Below are 17805 nucleotides of genomic sequence, written 5' to 3'. Positions count from 1 at the left end.
TGTGAAATTAATGGAGATGCGGAAAATTGTGTGACAACTTGAAATGCCTAATAATTGATAGCATATGCATCTGTACATAAAATGAAATTAAATCAATCAAGGATTTATGCATTTTTTATGGATTTTTTTAATCAATTGTCAAAGTTAGGGGTTCTTTTTTGCACTTTGGGAGACATATCTTGAGCATCTAGCGATCTCTAATTTGGAAATTCTTTATATCATTAGAAAGGTCTTTTAGAGTCTTTCTATTGATGCTAGTTGTTTTGCCAAATTAATCTCTCGGCACATTCTATTCAATTTTTTGTCTTTTTGCATTCGAGTGGATATCTTGGTTGTTTCAGGTCCAGGAATCAATTTTATTGCTTTAGATGATTCATCATGAGTTGTACTATCTATTATATCAACTTTCTACCTCTTCTAATCTTGTAAATATCTATTGTATGAATTATTGCAAATGCACTGAGATAAAGTGTCATATTGCATCTATATTTTCATTTTAGTTATATTGCCTTGTTTTACCTTCCGATTTGAATAGTTTCATATGAAGACACTCATGCAGATCATTGTATTCTTAGGATTCATTATATCTTATGTCTTATTGTACATGCACTACTCTGATTAAAGTGCCATGGGGGGTTGATGTTTTGTCTTTGTTTGCCATCTTCCTTTGCCTAGTTAGTTTCCCTTCTATGACATTAGATACATGATGTGCGTGAGATTGATCACCTCAATAGACACATGTGTACTCTTTTGTGTATCTTGATCATGGTTCCTTAATATGCAGTTCATTTGGCCCACTTTTCTAGTTTCCTGTCACTTCACCCTTGTCTGGATTAGGATGTTCTTCTTTTTTTCCTCATGCTTCCTTAGTTTGATGGAGTGAACTACACATTCAGTATTTGTTCCTATGTACTAAATGGATGCAGTGGCCAAGTACCTATGCATTTTGGTGAGATGGATCATAATTCACCATATAGACACTTTTTTCTTTTCATTCCTACTTTGGTTAGACCCTTCCATGTTCGATTGATCAGCTCTTCAAACTTTGGTGTTTCATGCCATCTACATCTTTGAGTTCAATTGTTTTCCTTTATGTTCCTCCTAATTTGATGCAAATTATAGTCTTCTCTACCCAATTAGGTTCTATTCTAGTGGAGGTTTTTTAGATCAACAGTTGCTCTTGATAGAGCTTTGTAGCTCCTACATGCTTGAGTGGTTTTCTACATTATCATCTTGTGTTCCTATCTTTTGGGCTATTCCCTAGTTTGGAGGCTTCTTCACTCTTTAGTTATTGTCAACATTCTTTCCATCTCTTCTTGGGAGTAGAATTTTTCCCATGTGGTTTTCTCTATTTCTTTTTATTTCAAAGATTTGGTTGTGCTTGGGTACCTTATCAGGCTTTGTTGTTGGGACCTAATTTACTTTCATTAGTATTTTCTAGGTTTTTAGCTACTCCTTAAATTTATTTTAAGGGGGGTGTTAGAGTAATAAAAAATAAATCTTATTAATTAAATCATATTCATTTAATTATTAAGTCACCTATTATCTTTAATTACTTAAGCTAAAATCTGGGCATATAATAATTAATTCTTTTATTAATTATTATCATGCAACCAAGGTTAGTTACATATTAGGGTTTCGATCTCCTTTATAAGGACAATATCTCTTTGTAATTATAACATGCATTCACTTTTGATAATAGAAATTTCTCTTTTTGCTCATCAAGAATCTCTCATCTATGGATCTGGCAATTCCAACCTCCATAGTTTTTTGCTTCTCTTTTGTGATAGGTGTTTGCATGCAAGTGATTCTTGGAAGCTATGGGGTTAATCTTTCATCAACTTAAACAGATAAAATTTATGGCAATATTAAGGATCAATAGATAGCATGCAATCATGTAAATGTCCTAAGATGGTGCAAGATAGAATTAAACTTAGGTGTTGAATTTAAATAATCCTATCACTGCTTTTTCTTATATGGAAATGATAATTGAATAGTCCTTGTTGATAATATGTTTTTGTTATTAAATGTATATAAAAATGATAATTGAATAGTCCTTGTTGATTATATGTTTTTGTTATTAAATGTATATAAATACAAGGTCATAATAACAAATCATTCAGTTATTAATTATTTCACAAATTTATTAGCTAATGAAATTAGCAAGAGTTGGCCAAAAATTCAATTCAAAATTTAAATATTCAATGGTTAGATATCCAAGTATGGGACTCATATAATGCATTTGGGATTGTTATCATGCATGTGCATTCACTTGAGATAGAGAAATGATAAAATTGAGCTAGATAATGAATGGTTGGAGATGGACGCAATAATTGACCTAGATTTGAGAAATGAATGAAAATATGGATTGATAAGGATAAGGTGTGTGTATGAGTGTGTGTGCACAAATGAACGATGACCAAAGAGCAAAGGATGAGTCAAATTGTAACTTTATGATTATGTACAATATTATCATTAAATGAAAACTTGATTGAATGGAAATTAGTATGACTATACAAGTTTTTACTTTCACAATACTAAATTTTTGTATGTAATAAATATTATTTACATGTGCAATATAAAGTCCCCATGGTGTAGACAAATCAGTTGATAAAATTAAAGATACAAACAATCAATGAAAGTCCTAATCTTCACTATATGAGCTAAGATTCTAATCCTAACTTATGAGACGCGCGTGCACGCGCACGCACACACACACACACAATAATGGATATGGAAAGCTAAAGTGAATGCTTTTCTTTTTAAATCAATGGGCTCTTGATCTAGTGGAATTGAAAGATTCATATTGTGCCATTAAAGAAGTCTTGTTGAGTGCAAGCTGACTCCCAAGTCATAAAGTATAAGGCCACTATCATAGTTGGGGAAAATCTAACAAAATAAATACCCTTCAATCCAAGATTTTTTGACAAAAAAAATTAACCTAAAACTCGTGCTCACGCCACCTAAAGGGCAGTTTTTTTTTTTTATGAATAGTTATTTGTTTCCGGCTTAATGTTGTGTGGACTCTGGCAAGGTGATCTTGTATCCCCCAACCCTTTTTTGTGAATATGTAACTTAATATTTTATCTAATAGAGAAGGGACTAGTATTCATCAAAAAAACTCATGTTCATACTTTAGATAACTCTAAAAGACAACTTTGCAAAAGATACATACATGCATACATCCATCCGAATTAGTTTATATTATTTTATTCATTAAAAACAACCATATGTATTAGGAAGCATAAATAAATAAAAATCTTTAACGTACGAATGGAGCTAAATTTCCCTGACCTAAGAAGCATATATGATCATTGTTACACATGGAAGAAGCAACATTGAAGGAATGCTCAATTTTGCCTGACTTTCAAGCGAAGATGTCGACCACAAAACTCTAGAAAGAAACAAATCGAATAGTGTCATGGGGGTCTACAACAATAACAAATGTCACTCTAAAATTATCAAAAGACAATTCATTAAAAAAATTTCATGGATGACCCAAGAACAAGTGTCGTCAAATAATGCCTAGCAACCTCCTCGTTACTTTGTAAAACTAAGCATAGTCAGTCTATTACTAACTAGTGATTGCAGCTAAGGTTGGAATAAGGAGGCTAAAGATAAATATGTTTTTTTTAATAAGAAATAATAGTTTAAAACAAATTGATTTCATATATTTGAACAAATATAAGTAAAAAAAAAATTGTAATTTAAAACTGCATTTATGTAGGGCGGGGGCCCTAGCTCAGTTGGCTAAATCTTCCCTATTGCAGGGTTTGGTCACGAGTTCTAGTCTCCCCCGTCCCCATGGTACCGGTGGGTGTGTCGCGTCAGCGCTACTGGTCACGTTTAAAAGTTTATCGCATTTATGTCAATTGTTTAGTTTTACTTTTTTAATTAATTATATTGTGTAAAATTTTGATTGTATTAATATTTTAAATTACATTCTGCAATTAGTAATTAGAATGTGAAAGAAAAGATTAAAGAAAGAAAAGAGTCATTTCAAAATCCTCTCATTCTCATTTTCATAGTAATAGTATGTTATGCAGAATTCTTTCATTCTCATAGTAAATTACATAGAATTCTTTTGTGTAACATTTTGATTGTATCTAAAGATCTATTATTAAAATGAGAATAAAAAAGTACACTTCTGACCCATCATTAAAATGAGAATGAAAAAATCACAAAAGTAAAAAAATTATATTATAATTCTCTCATTCTCATTCTTTAACAAAGAGCTGCAGTGCAGCAACCCTAATATAACCGAAGTTTTTGTTTTGGATCAATGGATATTACAACATACAATATATAGAGAGAGAAAAATTTGACGTAATATTTTTTAATATTTAAAATATTTTTTTAAGTTTTGTTCTTCTCTTTTCATGTGGTTAATAGGAATATTATTACCTATGACTAAGTAGGCTAGCTCTTGATCAAATATAATTTCACGAAACTCAGTGAGCTCAAAAATAAAGAAGGAACTTCGAATTGAAATCTGTTTCTCAGAATTTACAAACAATAAATTGCAGCCATCATAATACACAGTGAAAGCTGTTTCAGACATTCCTATCAACTTCATCACAATATCAAATAATGCAAACAACTTTGAAGATAATCTCGATATCAATGCCAACCTCTAGTATTCCACCATTGTCATACAGAACAAGCCACCATAAGATAGTCAGAAAGATCAGTTCCATTCATTGAAAGGAATAAACCAGCTGCTAACATAAAATGCTGACTCGTTCGCCTTGCTAATAAATTTTTGCCTAACAGTACGGGAAGAAAGAGAATGTCAATAGGAGACCCTTAAATCAGTTTACAATCGTCTGAGATTGAATGATCCAATCTACCGTTGCATTGGTGCCATCTCTCGATTGTAGAACTCAATGACAAATGTACTAAAATATTCTAAATGACTAATGACTACAGTTGTCAGAAATTGCATATTTGACATGGAAATTAATTATTGAGATTACACTTGTCATGAATTGCATATATTCGACATGCCTATTTTCATGTTATGAGGAATACTTGTCATATTTTAATAACAACTAATTGTAGACTAACAAAAAAAACCATTGAACTCTCCCCTTTAAAAGTTGGTCTTGTTAATTATAAAAGCTCGTCTGCACACTCTTTCATACACCCCAATTGACTGCAAACATTCAAACTTAATTGGAGCACAAACTTATACAGTTTATCTATACATAATGTCTTCTGCAATCTTCCTTGCTACAATTTTACTGTAAGTGTTGGAATATGTATAGTTTAGTTTTAAGATTTTAGAAGTCTTTGAATGTATCTAAGGCTTCTTTCTTCATTATAAGATAACTGTAATTCATTCATCATGAGTTAATCTGATCTTTGATCATTTGATGAAGAGACATTTGTAGTTCATTCCACAATACCTGATATCCTTATTTACCATATAACAAGAGACTGTTATAATTTCTTGAATCATTAGACAATCGATATTTACATTTTGATATTATTATTTTTTTTAAAGGAACTTATTATATGAACTTCTGCAGTTCTTTTCTATAAGTTTTCATGTTTATCTATATATACTAACTATTTGATTTCAATCATAATTATATGTAGTTTTGCGGGAAGTATAATCTGTGAAGGAGGACCTAATCAGGGCTTATTAGATGCCTTACATGTGAAAGTAATGGGACAGGGGAAGAAAACTCTAGTTCTTTCTCATGGATATGCAACGGATCAATCAGTCTGGCACAAGTTATTACCTTTCTTAGTGAAAACTTACAAGGTCATATTATTTGATCTACCATTTGCAGGAGCTGTGAATCCCTCCAAGTTCAATTATAACAGATATAAGTCTTATGAAGGCTATGCTGATGATCTCTTGCTTATTCTGGATGAGCTAAATGTTGATAAATGTGTGTTCCTGGGCCATTCCATGTCTGCCATGATTGGTTCTATTGCTTCCATTAGAAAGCCAAGTTTGTTTGAAAAACTGATATACTTGGGAGGCTCTCCAAGGTAAGATTTATATCTTCTCTATTCTTAATCAAGATTATTTCGTTACCTTTGTTTATGATTTTATATCTCATAACTACAAAGAATATGCTGAACTATAAATAAGGAAATGGGAAGTTATTTTTTCTCAAAATGTTTGTATATTCCAATCATCATTTCACTTTTCACTTATTTATTGTTGATATCTCTTTATATTATAAAGAGAAGCAGTTTTTAGAAAGCTATTTTCCCATATGTTAAATGGTAGAGATATTAAATATCTACAGTCCATAACAATAGTTTCAAATTGTTTCTCAATTTATCCATGTGATGTGTTTAATAACAACATTTTCAATCATGAATGCTAATTGTTTATATTCATTTGTATTATTTGTTTGGTTTAATTTGACAGGTATTTGAATGCTCCTGGTTATCAAGGAGGTTTTGAACAAGCAGCCATTGACCAACTTCTACAATTTATGAAAGCAAATTACACTGGATTTGCTTCAACATTTCCTCCCAAGGCAGTGGGTGCTAGGTTTACTGCTTCGATTGAAGAATTGAAGAAGACCATTTTATCTATGAATCATAAGGTTGCCATTTTTGTGGCAAAACAAGTATTTGAAAGTGACGAGAGGTTACTTTTGCCTCATGTCAGAGTTCCAGTGGTTATTATTCAAAGTAAGAATGATATTATAGCTCCAGTTTTTGTTGCAAAATATTTAAAAACGCATCTTGGAGGAAAGACTTTTGTTGAGCTGCTACCGACTGAAGGCCATCTTCCACAACTTAGTGCCCCTCATCTTCTTATCAAGGCTCTCAAGCCTTTTCTGTAATTTACATGTTGTACCACATCAAAATAATAGCTTAGGATGGAATTATTGAATAAAGATGGTATGTAACTGTTTAAGTTTCAAATGTTCAACACATGTAATACAATGTAAGACAGTCATTCAAGGTATGCATTCTTTAAAACAAATATAATGAAAATCCTCTTATGATACATTTAGATAGTACTATATTATAACAAATGTTTCTATAATTTTTAAAAATATTAAAATTAATGGAAGGATGTTATAAATGTTTTGACTGCATAATATCATATCATGATTTATTTGTAATAAATTAGAGTGATAATCATTTTAATTGTGAAAAAATAGAAGAAAAATTTTGTTTTAGAATGAGTAAAAGTCATAATATATGAATTTGAAAATGTTGAAATTTGGAATGTAGAATTACAATATATAATATAAGTACTTTAAATTGTTTGATCTTGATAAGTAACTTCAATTTCACAATCTTTAATCATCTGCAATTCAATAAACAAATTTATTTTATGAAAACAAGATTTCTACAATAATATGATATCTAACAAATGTGAAACTAATCAAATTTGTAACAATAATAATATGGTAAAATAAACTTAGCAGAACCAATATGAAAGAAGTTCATAACCTACCCTTGACATATGTGAAAAGACCATACTTATTGACTTTTTATGTCCAAAATAATACAATGAGCAAATTAAATTTGACTAAATCTAAGTAAAGATGAAAAAGGGAGGAAAATAACATAACCAAATCTAAATAAAAATGAAAAGGAGAAAAATAATTGAAAGAAAAATTATACACAAGAAGCTAATAATCTCCTCAAACTAAAGGTAATTTGAGGATGATATAGTCACTCAAATCCATTGCCTGTTGTTGTGAAATAGGAACCCAATGTTTTCAGCATTAAAATGGCATCCTAAACCATTATCCATTCCATCACAACTATCAAGCATGTTGAAAAAAACAATATCTCTCATTCATACAAGAAAGTACCACCTTGCTTAGCAGCATCTAAAGCATATTGAAAAAACATTATAGCTATTATTCATTAATGAGAGGACAAACTCCCTTAGCAGCATCAAATATGAATAGTTTCCTCAACCAATAATATTACATACTAAATTGCAAACTATTTGTGAGGAGTAAGCTCCTCGCACATGATAGTTTCAAGCCACACATCCAACAATGTTGAGCACTTACATCTCTTTGTGCCATAACATATAGTCCACATATCAGCTCCTTTCCCTAAGAAAAACCAATTGAATATTATTATTATGACAATCTTCACCATCCATCACCAAATTTTCTCTATTCATTCACCATTCTCTACTACATCCACATGTTCACCCATGGTCCTTCGCATCTCCTTTAACCAATTTGAGCAACCATTGCCCAAATTTCTCCTCTCTTGAACTTTCATATTTTCTTTCCTTTATGAGACCATATACTAGGTTCATTAATTATTCACCCCTACATAGATAAAACAATGTCATTTCTCCACTCTTCATATTTATAGCACTAAATTTTTTCTTCACCTCCTATTCTATATTTGGAGCCTCCTTAACACTATTATATCTTGTCCAAACTTGTAACACTTCTCTATTATAATCATATAAATTCTTGCAACTTTAAGTATCTAATATATGTAGAGTAATACATTGTTTCCTTTGATTTTATCTAAAGGTTCTTTATTGAACTATTTATCATTACTTGTAGCATCTCTCCTACAATATCTAGTTCATTTTGTACATGTATTTGTTAGGATGTTAGCATATACATATATACATATATGTATATATACATATATACATATATGTATATATACATATATATGTATATATGTATATATACATATATATGTATATATGTATATATACATATATACATACACACACACACACATATAATCATCAACTTTATCATTTGTCTTAATACTGATTATTCCATTATATATATTGGTGGAAATCTGATTGAATTTAAATTTGTGTTACACCAAACACAATATGTACTATGCATTGTTTCATATGTTATGTCGATCCTAACAAAATGAATACCCTTCAATCCTAGATTTTTTGACAAAAAAGATCTAACCTAAATCTTGTGCTTAATTTTTTTGTTTTTTTTTTTGTTTTTTATAAATAGTTTTTTGTATCCCACTTAATGTCGTGTGGACTCAATATGTAACTTTAATATTTTATCTAATAAAGAAGAGACTATTCATCAAAAAAAAAACTTATGTTCACACTTTAAATAACTCTAAAAGACAACTTTACAAAAAGATACATAAATGCATACATCCATCCAAATTAGTTTATATTATTTTATTCATTAAAACGACCATATGTATTGGGAAGCATAAATAAATAAAAATCTTTGTCATACGAATGGAGCTAAATTTCCCTGACCTAGAAGCATATATGATTATTGTTGCACCTTGAAGAAACAACACTACGTTTGAAGGAGTACTCAATTTTGCCTGACTTTCAAGCGAAGATGTCGACCACAAAACTCTAGAAAGAAACAAATCGAATAGCACGCCATGGGGGTCTACAACAAAAACAAATGTCACTCTAAAATTATCAGAAGACAACAAATAAGATTTTGTCATGGATGACCCAAGAACAAGTGTCATCAAATAACGCCTACCAACCTCCTCGTTACTTTGTAAAACTCAGTGTAGCTAGTCTCTTACTAAATATAGACTTGACATAAGATGTGCCCTAATTATGAGGAATACTTGTCATATTTTAATAACATCTAATTGTAGACTAACTAAAACCATTGAATTCTCCCCCTTAAAAGTTGGTCTTGTTAATTTAGAGCATCGCTTTTTGTCTTAAAAAAACCTCTGTAACATCTATAAAAGCTCTTCTTCACACTCTTTGATATACCCGATTGACTGCAAACATTCAAAAAATCATTCGTTCATGTATGTTTTTTACTAGAATTGAAATACTTAATTGGGGCACAAACTTACACAGTTTATCTATACATTATGTCTTCTGCAGTCTTCCTAGCTACAACTTTACTGTAAGTGTTGGAATATGTATAGTTTAGTTTTAAGATACGATTTTAGAAGTCCTTGAATGCATATAAGGCTTCTTTCTTCAGTATGAGATAATTGCAATTCATTCATTATGAGTTAATCTGATCTTGGATCATTTGATGAAGAGACATTTGTAGTTCATTCCACAATACCTAATATCATTCTTTACCAAATAACAAGAAACTATTATAATTTCTTGAATCATTAGACAGTCTATATTTTCATTTTGATAAAAACTAGTTATATTAACTTTTGCATTTCTTTTCTATAAGTTCTCATGTTTATCCATATATGGTAACTGTTTGATTTCAATCATAAATATATTGAGTCTTGCAGAAATTATAATCTGTGAAGGAGGACCTGATCAGGGCTTATTAGATGCCTTACATGTGAAAGTAATGGGACAGGGGAGAAAAACTCTAGTTCTTTCTCATGGATATGCAACGGATCAATCAGTCTGGCACAAGTTATTACCTTTCTTAGTGAAAAATTACAAGGTCATATTATTTGATCTACCGTTTGCAGGAGTTGTGAATCCCTCCAAGTTCAATTATAACAGATATAAGTCTTATGAAGGCTATGCGGATGATCTCTTGCTTATTCTGGATGAGCTCAATGTTGATAAATGTGTGTTCCTGGGCCATTCCATGTCTGCCATGATTGGTTCTATTGCTTCCATTAGAAAGCCAAGTTTGTTTGAAATTTATATCTTCTCTATTCTTAATCAAATGATTCTCTTACCTTTCTTTATGTGTTTATATCTCATAAACAAGGAAATAGGAAGTTATTTTTTTCTCAAAATGTTTGTATATTGTAATCATCACTTCACTTATTTATTGTTTTGTAATCATCATTTCACTTATTTATTTTGATCATCATTATATTTTATTTTATTATAAATTAAAGCAGTTTTTAAAAAGATATTTTTCTATATGTTAAATGGTAGAGGTATTAAATATTTACAGAAAGTTAACTTTAACTATCTAACACTTTTAGTCTAGATATTTACAGAAAGTTAACTTTAACTATCTAACACTTTTAGTCTAGGAATGAAACTTTAGTATGTGATGTTTAAGCTGGCCGCAGTCCATAACAATAGTTTCAAATTGTTCCTCAATTTATATATATGATATGTTTAATGACAACATTTTCAATCACAGCTCATAAACCGTCATAAATGATAATTGTTTATATTCATTTGTATTATTTGTCTGGTTTGGACAGGTATTTGAATGCTCCTGGTTATCAAGGAGGTTTTGAACAAACAGCCATTGACCAACTTCTACAATTTATGAAAACAAATTACACTGGATTTGCTTCAGCATTTCCTCCCATGGCAGTGGGTGTTAATTTTCCTGCTGCAGTTGAAGAATTCAGGAAGACTATTTTATGTATGAATCATAAGGTTGCCATTTTTGTGGCAAAACAGATATTTGAATGTGACGAGAGGTTATTTTTGCCTCATGTCAGAGTTTCAGTGGTTATTATTCAAAGTATGAAAGATATTGTAGCTCCACTTTTTGTTGCACAATATTTAAAGACGCATCTTGGAGGAAAGACTTTTGTTGAGCTGCTACCAACTGAAGGCCATCTTCCACAACTTAGTGCCCCTGATCTTCTTATCAAAGCTCTCAAGTCTTTTCTGTAATTTACATGTTGTACCATATTCAAATAATAGCTTAAGATGGAATTATTGAATAAATATGGTATATAACTCTTTAAGTTTCAAATGTTCAACACATGTTATACAATGTAAGAAAGTAAGTCATTCAAGGTAGGGAGCATCCCTTTAAACAAATATAATGAAAATCCTCTTATGATACATTTAGGTTGTACTATATCATAACAAATGTTTCTATGATTTTTAAAAGATTAAAATTAATGGAGAGATGTTATAAATGTTATGCCTTCATAATATCATATCACGAGATATAATTATTTAATGAGATGTATGGCAAGTAAGTTGGTGCTATTTGAAAAAATTTAATATATTATTTCTTTGTAATAAATTAGAGTGGTAATCATTTTTATTGTGAAAATATATATAGACAAAAAAAATTTTACAATGAGTAAAAGTTATAATATATATGAATTTGACAATGTTGAAATTTGGAATGTAGGATTACAAATATATTTTAAATATTTTAAATTATTTGATCTTGATAAGTATCTTCAATTTCACAATCTTTAATCGTATACAATTCAATAAACAATTTTTTTATGAAAATGAGATTTCTAGAATAATATGATATCTAACAAACATGAAACTAAACAAATTTGTAACAATGATAATAAGGTAAAATAAACTTAGCAAAACCAATATGAAAAGAGTTCATGACCTGCCCTTGACATATGTAAAAAGACCATACTTCTTGATTTTCTATGTCCAAAATAATACATTGAGAAAATTAAATTTGACCAAATCTAAATGAAGATGAAAAGGGTGGGGGGGGGGTGCGGGGCGGGGGGGGAGAATTAACTTAACCAAATCTAAATAAAAAGGAAATGGGGAAAAATAATTGAAAGAAAAATTATACATAAGAAGCTAATAATTTCCTAAAACTAAAGGTGATTTGAGGATGATATAGTCACACAAATCCATTGCTTGTTGTTGTGAAATAGAAACCCAGTGTTTTCAGCATTAAAATGGCATCCTAAACCATTATACACTCCATCACAACTATCAAGCATGTTTAAAAAAACAATATCCCTGCTTAGCAACATCTACAGCATATTGAAAAGACATTATAGCTATTATTCATAAATGAGAAGAGAACCTCCCTTAGCAGCATCAAATATGAATAGTTTCCTCAACCAATAATATTGCATACTAAATTGCAAAATATTTGTGAGGGATAAGTGGACTTGCACATGATAGTTTCAAGTCACACATCCAACAATGTTGAGCACTTACATCTCCTTGTGCCATAACATATTGTCCACATATCATCTCCTTTCCCTAGGAAAAAACCAATTGAAAAATATTACTATGCCAATCTTCACCATCCATCACCAAATTTTCTTTGTTCATTCACCATTCTCTACTACATCCACATGTTCACCCATGGTCCTTCACATTTTCTTTAACCAATTTGAGCAACCATGCATTGCTCAAATTTCTCCTCTCTTAAACTTTCATTTTTTTTATTTTCTTTCCTTTATGAGACCATATACTACGTCCATTGCTTATTTACCCCAACATAGACAAAATTCCACTCTTCATATTTATAGCACTAAATATTTTCTTCACCTCCTATTCTATACTTGGAGCCTCCTTAAGCCTATTATATCTTGTCCAAAGTTGTAACACTTCTCTTTTATAATCATATAAAATTCTTGCAACTTTAAATCTTTAATATGCAAAGTGAAGAGATCCTGAGATCTTGGGGATGGAGTCTCTGAGAAGCGTTGGCTGCCGGCTGGGCTAGGGTTTTTCCCCTAGCCTGTTCTTGGTGTTTGATCTTTACTATTTTTCTGTTCTGTTTGGATTGTTAGCTACTGGACATAATTTGCGTCGATGTTTTTGGAGATCTTCTGCAGTCAATTTTGGATTGGGGGTTTTATTGTTTGCATGGCAGGGCCTGGGATTTCTTCTCCGTTGGTGAGAACTGATGGTTCTTCTCCAACTATGCATGCAATGCGATCTGAATCGTTTTATTCAAGGGAGAGCTCCAAGCTGAAAAAAGTTAATGGTTGTCTTCCGCGTAGCCATGATCGCCATGTTCTGGTTATTCCTCCAACGGCTATAATGGAGGACATTGATTATTGGACCAAGCATGCTTTGATATGCAAATTTCTTGGAATCCGAATTTCCCTATCCGCTCTTGAGGCATGGATCCGCCGCTCTTGGCAGGTGGAAGGCGATATGGAGATTATGTTGGCAGGGAATAGTTATTTTTTTGTTGTATTCTCTTGCATGTCTAATCGTGATCGTGTTTTTGAAGGAGGCCCTTATTTCTACAACAATGTGGGGTTATTTGTCAAACCTTGGCATTCAGTTTTTAATTCTGCTGAGGATCTCCCTTCAACAGTGCCAGTTTGGGTTCGCTTGCCTCGTCTTCCCTTGGAATTTTGGCGTGAAGACATCCTTCGACAAATTGCTGCTTTGTTGGGGAAGCCAGCTGCGATCGCACATCAAACCCTCGATAAAAAGGTTATTTCTTTTGCTAGAATTTGTGTTGAAATTAATTTGAATAACCCATTACCAGATTCTTTGGAAATTTGTCTGGGGGATTCTTCTTGGGTGTAGCAGTTAGATTATGAATCCCTCCCTTTCTGTTGCCGGATTTGTCATGAGTATGGTCATTTACTGCGGTAGTGCCCCCGTAACTCGAGTTTCAAAAGAGTGGATCGATCTACAGCTGGAAATGCTGGTGGTTTGGCAGATACTACAGGGAAAGGACAATCTCAAATGGTTAATACTACCAAGGGGATGAATCCACAAGATGCTACAGGTAAGGGTAAGGCTCCAATGCAGGATAAGGATGGATTTACCCCTGTTCATCCTCGAGCTAAGGGACGTGGTCAAAAGAGGCCTTTGAAAGAAAGATTATCTGATTCAGGTTTTAACCATTTTGAGGTGCTGGATAGTATGGTTCTAGAGGAGGGTATTCCTCCTCCTATCTCTTCTGATCCAGCTTGCCCAGATGAGAGATCTGTTCCTAATGATGCTTGTGGGGCATCTCAAGTTGTAGTATATCAGAATTGTGAGGTTCCTGTAGCTCCTGTGACAGTGGCTCTGGTGACTCCTGCAGTGTTGGAAGATGATGATGTTGTTTTGGCTGACTTGGTTAAGGATGTGCTACAATCAGTTAAGGGCAAGGGATCTCCTCTCCCCTTGGGGTTGCTACCTCGACCCTTTAAGCGGGCTTCTTCTTCTCCCCCTCTAAGGAGTGGGCACAAAACAGACCAAGAGAAGATTAAACTCACAGGAGATATATTGATTGAGTCTGGTTCAGTGAAACCTTTGGATTCTCATTTTCCCAAATCTACCCAATGATGATTATTCTCTCATGGAATGTAAGGGGGTTGAATAGCATCCCTAGACAAAAGGCTATTCATAACTTGGTGGTTGATCATAGTCCTGATGTTTTTTGTATCCAAGAGACTAAGCTCTCTGTGGAGTCTATGGTCCAACATGCCTCTAGTATTTGGTCTCGTGGCCAATGCCAATGTGTTGGGGCAACAGGCAGTGCTGGTGGTTTAGCTATATTTTGGGATCCTCAAAAAATTTCTCCTCTTGGTTGGATGTCTTCTCGCTCAGCTCTCTTTATGGCAGCTTCTGCTCTAGACTCAGGAGAGCTAATCATGGTTACTAATGTGTATGCACCTGTTGATCTTGTGGGAAAGGAGGAACTTTGGGAACATATTCAATATGTTAGAAATTGTCATCCTTATCATCCTTGGGTGTTAGCAGGGGACTTCAATTCAGTTTTAAGTCTGGAAGAGAAGCATGGTGGTTTGGCTAGATTGGGGCCTTCTTCTGCTCTTCTTCGGCAACACATATCTCTTTTGCATCTCTCTGATGTTAAGCCTTCTAATGGCCTCTATACCTGGAATAATCGCAGGACTGGTGTTGCTGCTATCTCAGAACGCCTGGATAGATTTCTTGTTTCTTGCTTCTGGCTTAGTGGCATCCTTACTATCTCTTCAGAAATCCTTGATTGGAGGGGTTCAGATCATTGGCCAATCAAATTTTCCGCTATAGGGTCTTATGTTCCGAAGCATCCTCCTTTTAAGTTCCAGTTGATGTGGCTTCGTGACTCCTCTCTTCATGATTTTGTTTTTTGTTGGTGGAAAGATGGTGCCCCTGCATATGGTACTGCAATGTTCTCATTTTCTAAAAGGCTTCAATATGTTAAAAGGCAGCTCAAGATATGGAATAGGGAATGCTTTGGGAATCTTCACTTTATGAAGAGGCTTGCTCAAGAAAATCTTGATGTCATCACAAGGGAGATTAGAGATCGAGGTTTCTCGGAGGATCTTGGCCAGGCTAGAAGAATGGGAACTTCAAGAGGAAATTTTTTGGAAGCAAAAGGCTCGAGTTGATTGGCTCCAGGAAGGTGATCGAAACACTGTCTTTTTCCATAAAACAGTGCAATCTCGCCGAAATCAGAGCACTATCTCTTCTTTGGTTAATTCTCAAGGTATCCAACCGAATTCCTTGCCAGCTTTGTTCCAGGAGGCTATTTCATACTTCTCTACCCTCTTCTCTGAGGACTCTCCTCCTGCTGATAATGAAGAAAATATTATTTTTTCCTGTATTCCTTCCCTTATCACTCAGGAAATGAATGATTATCTCATGCGTCCTATCTCTTTGGAAGAGCTGGAGGCGGTGGTCTTTGGCATGCCTAAGGGGAAGGCTCCTAGTCCTGATGGTTTTCCAGTTGAATTCTTTCAAGAATTTTGGGAGATCATTAATCATGATTTGTTGGAGGTGGTTAAAGAATCCTATGCTAGCAAGCAGATGCTTCGAGCTTTGAACTCTACATTCTTGACTCTTATTCCTAAGAGAGAGGGTGCTAATCAATTGGAGTTTTTTAGACCAATTGCCTTATGTAATGTGGTCTACAAAGTTATTACTAAGCTGATTGCTGAGAGACTGAAAAGGTGGCTTCCCATTATTATCTCAGAAGAACAAGGTGGTTTTGTTGTTGGAAGACAAATTTTGGAGGGGGTGGTTATTGCTACTGAGGCTATTCACTCTATGGCTACTTCAAGGGAGAGAGCCATGTTTGTTAAGCTAGATATGGCTAAGGCCTATGATAGAGTTAAATGGAGCTTCCTAAGGAGTATTCTTCTTTCTTTTGGATTTAGCTCTGACTGGGTGAGTTGGATTATGAGTTGCGTTACTTCTGCCTCTTTTTCTATTCTTATTAATGGTCAACCTTCACAACTATTTGGTGCTTCTAGAGGCCTCCGCCAGGGTGACCCTCTCTCCCCATATCTATTCATCATCATGGCTGAAGGCTTGGGCAGATTCATTAAGCATCAGGAGTCCCAGAATTCTATTCAAGGCTGGCGGTGGGGTAATGGCTTACCTTCTCTTTCCCATCTTCAATTTGTTGATGGTTCTGCTCTTGCCGGTCTTGTTAGGATCAAGGAAGCTGAAGCCTTTCAACATGCTTTGGACGTTTATTTGGCAGCTTCAGGCCAGAAAGTTAATGAGCACAAATCTTTCATTTACTTTCTTAACACTCCTGATTCTATTCAGCACAGGATTGTCGGTATCCTACGGTTTCAGATAGGTTCACTTCCTTTGACTTATCTTGGCATTCCTATTTTTGTTTCCAGGCAGCCACGTGTCTTCTGGCAAAATTTGATTACCAAGCTTCAGGATAAGGTAAATCATTGGACTCATAGATGGCTTTCTACTGCTGCCCGAGTTACTCTTCTTCAAGCTGTTATCCAAGCTCTTCCTACTTATAGAAGCATGGTTCATGCTGCACCTATTTACTTTCTCAAGGAGTTTGATGCTCTTTCTCGATAATTCCTTTGGAGTGGTAATTTGCGTAGTACTAAATGGAGCTTGGTTAATTGGGCAACTATTTGTAGGCCTAAAAAGGAGGGTGGTCTTGGTCTTCGTTCTGCTCTATTGAGTAGACAAGCTTTGGCTGCTAAACTTTATTGGCGATGGTGCTCTGGACAGCATCAACTTTGGGCTCGTATTATCACTCACAAATATTTTCATGGTGCTGATCCTTGCTCTGTTTCTGCACTTCCTCTTGAAGGTCGTGGCTCAATGGTTTGGCATACTTTGAAGACAGGTGTGATGTTGGTGAAGAGGGGTCTGTTCTAGATATGTAAAGGAGGTTCTCAAGATTTTTTTTGGTCTGATGCTTGGGATGGATTCCCTTCCATTTTATCCATATACCCTCATCTTCAGCCTCTTTGTGACTCTTTTTTGGCCGCTGGATGGGATAAAGTGGCTCATTACAAGACTCCTTATCA

At 33.7% G+C, this 17805-nt stretch overlaps 2 protein-coding genes across 2 annotated transcripts in view; both read left to right on the top strand.

Annotated features, from left to right (window-relative positions):
* Positions 1–5126: 5126 nt before the first annotated feature.
* On the top strand, positions 5127–6897 carry LOC149549560 (strigolactone esterase D14-like). The gene is made up of 3 exons (XM_089794928.1): positions 5127–5245; positions 5602–6003; positions 6392–6897. Exons 1-3 carry the CDS (start codon positions 5211–5213, stop codon positions 6813–6815), a joined length of 861 nt encoding a protein of 286 aa, XP_089651054.1. The 5' UTR covers positions 5127–5210; the 3' UTR covers positions 6816–6897.
* A 2907-nt stretch (positions 6898–9804) lies between these two features.
* Positions 9805–17805, top strand: part of LOC149549559 (uncharacterized) — a 33615-nt gene continuing 25614 nt past the window's right edge. Inside the window, exons 1-4 of the mRNA XM_089794336.1 lie at positions 9805–9839; positions 10184–10557; positions 11052–11490; positions 13747–13827. Of these exons, the coding sequence (XP_089650462.1) occupies positions 9805–9839; positions 10184–10557; positions 11052–11490; positions 13747–13827 (929 nt within the window). The remainder of the gene's footprint in view (positions 9840–10183; positions 10558–11051; positions 11491–13746; positions 13828–17805) is intronic.

This window comes from Cupressus sempervirens, chromosome 7, assembly GCF_028749045.1.
Source record: "Cupressus sempervirens isolate cs-2001-9-10 chromosome 7, ASM2874904v1, whole genome shotgun sequence".
Taxonomy (NCBI): Eukaryota; Viridiplantae; Streptophyta; class Pinopsida; order Cupressales; family Cupressaceae; genus Cupressus; species Cupressus sempervirens.
Note: the sequence above shows the minus strand (reverse complement) of the source record. Positions and strands in the feature narration are given on the sequence as shown.

Excerpts from the sequence above, each read along its gene's own strand:
- LOC149549560 (XM_089794928.1), top strand. The coding sequence starts at position 5,211 with ATGTCTTCTGCAATCTTCCTTGCTACAATTTTACT. Across the intron at positions 5,246-5,601 it reads TTCCTTGCTACAATTTTACT|TTTTGCGGGAAGTATAATCT; the intron begins GTAAGTGTTGGA and ends AATTATATGTAG. Across the intron at positions 6,004-6,391 it reads TACTTGGGAGGCTCTCCAAG|GTATTTGAATGCTCCTGGTT; the intron begins GTAAGATTTATA and ends TTAATTTGACAG.